We start from the raw sequence: 8,025 nt of genomic DNA, 5'->3' as shown, positions 1-8,025 counted from the left end.
GTCATACAGGTTAGCGTTTGTGCGTGTGTGTGTGCACGTGCGTGTGTGTGAGTGAGTAATAGCCCCCTCCCTTTCCTCTGTCTCCTGTCTGACGCACACAGTTTCTTTAAATGAATGAACAGCGAGAGGGAGGGGCTATAGCCTCACCAAATCATGATGTCAAACGAAACTGAATGAGCCCCCCTTTACCCTCTATCCCCCAGACTACCCCATATTTATGCATCAAAACCTATTTTATCCTATTTCGGACGCTCACAGAACAACCCATGTCAACCCCCTACTGCGGCTCACACTGAGCTAACAACGTCAGCCTTCCTGCTCTCCAATTAGAATGCTCAGCCTCACAACGTTACCACGGAGACCCCCCCCCCCCATCATAGTCCCACACGCATGGTTTTCCCGAACGTTGCCCTGACGCTATGAATAATCCATGTGGAGGTGAGCCGGAGCAGTGGAAGCATCCCTGGGAACGCAGACAGACCGGAAAAACTGGGAAAACACAGATATGTGCAGACACACATGGATTCTACTGAATCACTAACAGTGATACTATGACAATTACAGAACACAGGGATTTCACCGTTCTGAGGAAGCTGAGTACGCTGTCACACACACAGGGATCTAACTAATGGGATCACATGTGGATCCAGGTCTGAGGAAACCTAGGGGAGAGCAGAGCCGAGACAAGACCCATTATGTGACTGCTAACATCATGTCTTACGCCACCCTTTTATAACTGAGGTGTGGGGCACACGGACACAACACAAGATCACTTTCCCTAAGGACAAGCCCTCTTAACGGCCATCATCAGGATTTTGCCACCCACCTTCAACCTCTACACCCCAGATAGGGGATCTGCATCCCTGTTTTACCTTCTCCAGACCCCTAATTCTGAAGACATGTTCTGCTTCTGTTTCCAGAGCCCCTCCCTGAAGCAGCAAGCCCTGGAGGCTGAGCTGTGCACCTCGCCCCCCGGAACCCCCCAGGAGGACCTGGAACTCCCCCCTTGTACCAATGACTACCAGAGCCTAACCCCATCTCTCCAATCCCTCCCAAAACAGGACCAGGACATCATCAGCACTTCACTGACAGGTAGGAGAACAGCACCTTCCCTATCCCTCCTTTTCTTTTATCTCTTCCTCCTCTCCTATCTATCTCAACCCTCGTCTCCTCGTAAGCAGATTGGTTATTCTCGTACTGTGTGATATCTTGTACACTATGATTGATATTTAGTGCTTTTTTTGTGAATCAATCATATGTCTCTTCATCTGTCTTATGTTTAGTGGATAATATAAGCTCTTATCAGTGTTAGCTTTGGGTGGGTATGTCTCATGCTTGCTTATCAAGTCACGATGCGCCAGGATGCTATAGATACAGTAGGAGCAGTGTATGTATAAGGGCAGATATCGTTTGAGTATGTTCTGGATATGAAGTGAAGTTAGTTGTTTTTGACTAGTAGGACAGGTGCACAACTACACCACTAGCTTTGTTTGTTATAGTTAGTCTTCATTTCATTTCTGTACTTTGACCCCGTTGTCTCTCTCCCTCCACCCTCTGCTCTCTGTCAGAAGCCAGTCCAGTCCAGAGGGCCCCCGTGTCTCTCTCTGAGGGGAGTAGCAGTGAGTGTCTGCTGACCCCTTGTCCTAGTCCTCTCCTCCAGCGCCTCGCGGCTGGTGACTGTCCCATACCGTCCCCCCGCTGCCACAACCTCAGCCAGGGCCAGCGCTTCAACACAGACCCGGAAACAGCCCCATCCCCACCCTGCTCACAATACATCAGGATGTAAGAGACTGTGTTCAAGTGTTGTGTGTTTGTGTTCGGTTGTTATGTGTGCATTCGGTTGGAGAGAGTATGTAGCTTTGTGTGTCCAAGGTTTATGCGTGTTAAGTGTGTGTTGTGTATTAGTGGGTGTGTCTTGAAAGCGTATGTGATGGATAAATGTGGAAACTTACCATTCTAGCTCTCCCTCACCAGGGCTCACTACACAGTTAGGACTGAACCAGCAGAGGGAGCTATCAAGACCCCATCAGTCACAATGCTAAACAGACACATCCAGAACCTGAGGAAGAGGATCAGACATTTTGAGGAGCGCTTTGAGCAAGAGAGACACTACAGGGTGAGACAGTAAAACCATCAAACATCAATGTTTATTTACAACCATATTATAGCCCAGAGGCCAACCTCTGTCTCATAAAGACAAAGCCCACTGGACACAAACTGCAGAGAAACGTTGTTTCAACATAATTTGTCAACATATTGTGACGTGGAATCTGCGTGGAAAATACATTGGATTTGAAAAAAGTAATCAATCTCAACTGTTGTTTTGATGGTGAAATTTCAACCACAGGATTATGTCATCATGGTAACCACATTTCAACATAGACAACCCTTGTATAAAATATGTTGAATTTGTACCATTAAAACAACGTCAGATCTACTATCAGGGGGATAAAACAATAGGGTAGGCAGCACCTCCTACTGGAAAATCTATCTATAGCTACCCTTTGGTCTCCCATCCAGGATTTTAACCAAGACCAGCCCTGCTTAGATATTTTTCACAGACTATTACCAATGTGCTATCGTGAGAATAAATGTTGAGAGAGCTCCCCTTAAAAATTAAATAGATTCATTGTTGCTATCGACGTCATTCCAGTGTAGTTTTAACAGAGCAAATGAAATGTCACTATACATTATCACTCAGATATCATCAATGATACTATTTAGGCCTATATAGATACCATTTGCAAAGTCATCAACACCTATTGTTTCAATTCAACCCAACTAAAAATAGACAATACAACAGGCCTAGGGTTTCAAGCTCTGGTTGATTTCAAATGAAATGATATTTAGTGATATTGAATTGTGTTTGGTTGTCAACACAACCAAATATCAACATTTGAAGGAGATGGATCTTCTGCTTTGATAGTTCTATGCCACTGACTTAGTCTGGCTTTAATGACAGTTTTTCTACAAAATAATAATTGATATGTTTGATTCACGTCTCTATCCCAACCAAAAATGTAACTTAAAGAATAGGACTAAATCAAATCAAACATTATTTAAGTGCATTTGTATTTTGATTTGATTTAGTCCTACTCTTTAGCTTAGATTTTTGTTTGAGATGAAGACGTGAATCCAACATATCACAAATACTGTAGCTAACCTCTCGCAGTTACAATAAAAGGGGAAGTTAGCATTTTTGGGGGTGTATGATATTTGTGCGTCTAACTTCCTCACTCATCATTATTCACGAATCATTCAGGATTATTCTGTAATCATGGTAGCATCCACATGAATGTAGAAGTGTTCAGAAACATATTCTTATTTACAATAAAAGTGACTCCAAAATGACACAGTACATTATTTACCATTCATTTCTATTGGGCGCACAATTATCTGAAACACAACCAAAACATAAAAGCAAATGCATCTAACAAATGTGTAGAGTCACAAGCTTGATGAAGCCATTGTGTGTTATGAATATGGGACCAAATACTTAACCTTTTACTAGTTTAATACACAAATAAGTGCATTCTTCCCAATACTTTTGGTCCCCTAAAATGGGAGGACTGTGTACAGAACGTGCTGTAATTTCTAAACGGTTCACCCGAGATGGATGAAAATACCTTCAAATTAAAGCTGACAGTCTTGTGTATCTGTCATGTGTGAATGTTGCTGTTTATATGTTTACAATATATTTCTTTATCTTATCCGATTTGCCACAACTGAAGTTCTTTCTGGGAAAAAATCAGCAAATCAATAACACATTGTAAATTCAACTAACTTTTGTCTGTCTTTTTGAGTGGGTGAATACAGGTTGTAATCTCATCGATCAACGTCTCAGCCAAATATTACCCAATTACCCACGTTGAAACAACATGGTGTGCCCAGTGGGAGGAATGTATTTCCTCCTGCTGAGTCAAAGAATCAAGGCCACAGACAGTCATATCTCCTCTCTCTCTTCCAGGCCAGTTTAGACTGGTTCAAACCGCTCTCTGTCTCTCACCAGATTCGACTTCCGTTTCCTTTTCTAACGTGCCAACTCAGCCCAACACCAGCTGCACACAGCGTTAGGAAAAAGTTGATGGTTTGGGAACAGAATAATCCAATTCAAAGAGTTCTCCTACTGGATGTTTTCCCACATTACACTTTTGTCTTTTCTAGTGCTGTAGTTCTCGTTCCAGTAGAACACATGAATTTAGTGTAGCTCCACCTAGTGTTTATGGACTGATAATAATGATAGGATATATTTTGCCATATATGAATATACCTCTTTCTATGTGTCATATATTCATGAGGTTTGTGTTGTTTTTCTGTGGCAGCCAGCATACAATGATAAGACTGCCCACCCAGAAATATCTAGACTGATGCGAGACCTCACTAAGTCTCGCAAGCAGCTCAAAGGTAAGTCCTTGACTTGTTGCAATCAGAGGCATTTAAAAAAAAACTGTGTGAACTGCAGCTGAAGTGAAAGAATGTAACACCAAGACACCATCTTGGTGGCTGTATAATGTATCATTATTATTTGAAAGGAAATGTTTATAATTATTTATGCCATTAAAAAAGATATATATTTGGGGAGGAGGGACATGCATTCTGAATCTATATTGATATTTGTATGAGTGTTCTATATTGTCAAATGAAACCTCTGTGTATGTGTAGAGCTGAAGCTGAAACAGTGTGTGGAGGGGCTCAGAGAGCAGCAGAGAGGACTGAACACAGCTACATGCAGGTCCACCAGAGACCCCCAGGGGGCGATGGAGCACTACCAGAACAGTAACAACAAACCCTCACTGAAGGAGACTGTCGATAGCCTGAACAAGAGAATGATGGAGAAACGACAGGAGGGACTGCCAGATAACATCAAGGTAAAACTACACATCGTGAATTACCAGGTAATGCGCTGGAAATGTACATAGTTATGAAAGGACCTATTCTCATACCAAGATTACTCTTGATTAGTTGAGTGTGTTATACTGTCAGTGTAACTCTGCTATGTTCTATTACTCATTGGTTTGGCCTTGTGTCTGACTGTATTGCCACTGGTTGGTTCCTGGTCCAGGAGATGACTCCGGCTCAGATGGCTGTGGAGAAGGTCACCCTGCAGAAGTGTCTGCTCCACTTTGAGAGCCTGCATGGACGACCGGTAAGACTGCCCAGTGTGCCTTGTAAATGTCTATTTTAGTGTAGCTTCTGAATGAGTAGCCGTAATGTTTAATATGATTATATTTGTTTTTTACMGTGTATGTGTGTGTGTGTTTTCAGAGCACCAGGCAGGAGAAGACTCTGATGAAGCCTTTCTATGATCGCTACCGCCAGGTCAAACAGCAGCTCCTGTGTTCCTCCACCACCATCCCTTTCATCACCACTATAGTAAGTCTCTCTCACACACATACACACACACACGCAAGTAGTTTGGGGGTGGGGCTGTGTGAGGAGATGTGGCTTTTTTTGTTGATGAAATAGCACAGTGCAGCTGCCTTAACTTCACATGTAATCAGGGGTGTAGTGCTGGGGGAGCTCCCTAGCTTTTTTCAATTTGAGAATACACAGAAAAATGTATTCTCATCAACTCTAAAATAAATTATATTTAATTACCACAAAATTGCATGAAAATTATAGAATGACAAACCAAATAAATATCTAGGCTACAGCACCCTACAGGTAGGTAAATGGTGGTTTCTTCCCTGTCTTCTCTCTGGCGAATGATGAAGAACTGTAGGCTACATGTGTGCAATGCAGAGGCCCATTGGAGGCTTGTCAACTTCAGAACATAAAAAAAAAAAATCATCACCTGTCTGCCTTGATGTTCATAAAACTCCACCAACCTGCTCTTGCGCAGTGGAACCCAGAACAATACAGTGCATTCGGAAAGTATTCAGACTCCTTGACTTTTTCTGTTACATTACAGCCGTATTCTAAACTGGATTAAATAGTTTTTTCCCCCTCATTAATCTACCCTCAATACCCCATAATGACAAAGCAATAACAGTTTTGTAGAACATTTAGCAAATGTATTAAAAATAAAAAACTGAAACATCACATTTACAAAAGTATTCAGGCCCTTTACTCAGTACTTTCACCGCATTCTTATCGGCAGACTCAATAGCCTTGGTTTCTCAAAAGACTGCCTCGCCTGGTTCACCAACATCTTTTTCTTTTCAGATAGAGTTCAGTGTGTCAAATCGGAAGGCCTGTTGTGCGGACCTCTGGCAGTCTCTATGGGGTGCCACAGGGTTCAATTCTCGGGCCGACTCTTTTCTCTGTATATATCAAWGATGTCGCTCTTGTTGCTGGTGATTCTCTGATCCACCTATACGCAGATGACACCATTCTGTATACATCTAGCCCTTCTTTGGTCGCTGTGTTAACAAACCTCCAAACGAGCTTCAATGCCATACAACAGTCCTTCTGTGGCCTTCAACTGCTTTTAAATGCTAGTAAAACTAAACTAAATCAAATCAAATTTTTATTTGTCACATACACATGGTTAGAAGATGTTAATGCGAGTGTAGCGAAATGCTTGTGCTTCTAGTTCCGACAATGCAGTAATAACCAACAAGTAATCTAACCTAACAATTCCACAACTACTACCTTATACACACAAGTGTAAAGGGATAAAGAATATATGTACATAAAGATATATGAATGAGTGATGGTACAGAACGGCATAGGCAAGATGCAGTAGATGGTATAGAGTACAGTATATACATATGAGATGAGTAATGTAGGGTATGTAAACATAAAGTGGCATAGTTTAAAGTGGCTAGTGATACATGTATTACATAAAGATGGCAAGATGCAGTAGATGATATAGAGTAAGTATATACATATACAAATGAGATGAGTAATGTAGGGTATGTAAACATTATATTAAGTGGCATTGTTAAAGTGGCTAGTGGTACATTTTTACATAATTCCCATCATTTCCCATTATTAAAGTGGCTGGAGTTGAGTCAGTATGTTGGCAGCGGCCACTAAATGTTAGTGTGGCTGTTTAACAGTCTGATGGCCTTGAGATAGAAGCTGTTTTTCAGTCTCTCGGTCCCTGCTTTGATGCACCTGTAGTGACCTCGCCTTCTGGATGATAGCGGGGTGAACAGGCAGTGGCTTGGGTGGTTGATGTCCTTGATGATCTTTATGGCCCTTCCTGTGACATCGGGTGGTGTAGGTGTCCTGGAGGGCGGGTAGTTTCCCCGGTGATGCGTTGTGCAGACCTCACTACCCTCTGGAGAGCCTTACGGTTGTGGGCGGAGCAGTTGCCGTACCAGGCGGTGATACAGCCCGACAGGATGCTCTCGATTTGTGCATCGTAGAAGTTTGTGAGTGCTTTGGTGACAAGCCGAATTTCTTCAGCCTCCTGAGGTTGCTGCGCCTTCTTCACACGCTGTCTGTGTGGGTGGACCAATTCAGTTTGTCCGTGATGTGTACACCGAGGAACTTAAAACTTTCCACCTTCTCACACTACTGTCCGTCGATGTGGATAGGGGGTGCTCCCTCTGCTGTTTCCTGAGTCCACAATCATCTCCTTTGTTTTGTTGACGCGTTGAGTGTGAGGTTATTTTTCCTGACACCAACCCCGAGGGCCCTCACTCCTCCCTGTAGGCCGTCTCGTCGTTGTTGGTAATCAAGCCTACCACTGTAGTGTCGTCCGCAAACTTGATGATTGAGTTGGAGGCGTGCATGGCCACGCAGTCGTGGGTGACAGGGAGTACAGGAGAGGCGCTCAGAAACGCACCCATTGTGGGGCCCCGGTGTTGAGGATCAGCGGGTGGAGTGTTGTTACCTACCCTACACCTGGGGCGGGCCGGCCGTCAGGAAGTCCAGGACCCAGTTGCACAGGGCGGGGTCGAGACCACAGGGTCTCGAGCTTGATGACGAGTTTGGAGGGTATATGGTGTTAAATGCTGAGCTGTAGTCGATGAACAGCATTCTCACATAGGTATTCCTTTTGTCCAGATGGGTTAGGGCAGTGTGCAGTGTGGTTGCGATTGCGTCGTCTTGTGGACCTATTGGGTTGGTAAG

General features: G+C 43.4%; 1 protein-coding gene across 1 annotated transcript in view; it reads left to right on the top strand.

Annotated features, from left to right (window-relative positions):
* The first annotated feature begins 472 nt into the window (after positions 1-472).
* The window catches only part of LOC111978408 (protein FAM13C-like), a 19,260-nt gene continuing 11,707 nt past the window's right edge, over positions 473-8,025 (top strand). The window contains exons 1-7 of the mRNA XM_024008465.2: positions 473-1,092; positions 1,569-1,782; positions 1,975-2,116; positions 4,323-4,404; positions 4,663-4,868; positions 5,063-5,146; positions 5,266-5,373. Coding sequence (XP_023864233.1) covers positions 900-1,092; positions 1,569-1,782; positions 1,975-2,116; positions 4,323-4,404; positions 4,663-4,868; positions 5,063-5,146; positions 5,266-5,373 — 1,029 coding nt within the window. The 5' untranslated portion in view covers positions 473-899. The remainder of the gene's footprint in view (positions 1,093-1,568; positions 1,783-1,974; positions 2,117-4,322; positions 4,405-4,662; positions 4,869-5,062; positions 5,147-5,265; positions 5,374-8,025) is intronic.

This window comes from Salvelinus sp. IW2-2015, linkage group LG18 (assembly GCF_002910315.2).
Source record: "Salvelinus sp. IW2-2015 linkage group LG18, ASM291031v2, whole genome shotgun sequence".
In the NCBI taxonomy this organism is placed as follows: domain Eukaryota; kingdom Metazoa; phylum Chordata; class Actinopteri; order Salmoniformes; family Salmonidae; genus Salvelinus; species Salvelinus sp. IW2-2015.
This window is presented reverse-complemented; position numbering and strand designations above follow the sequence as displayed.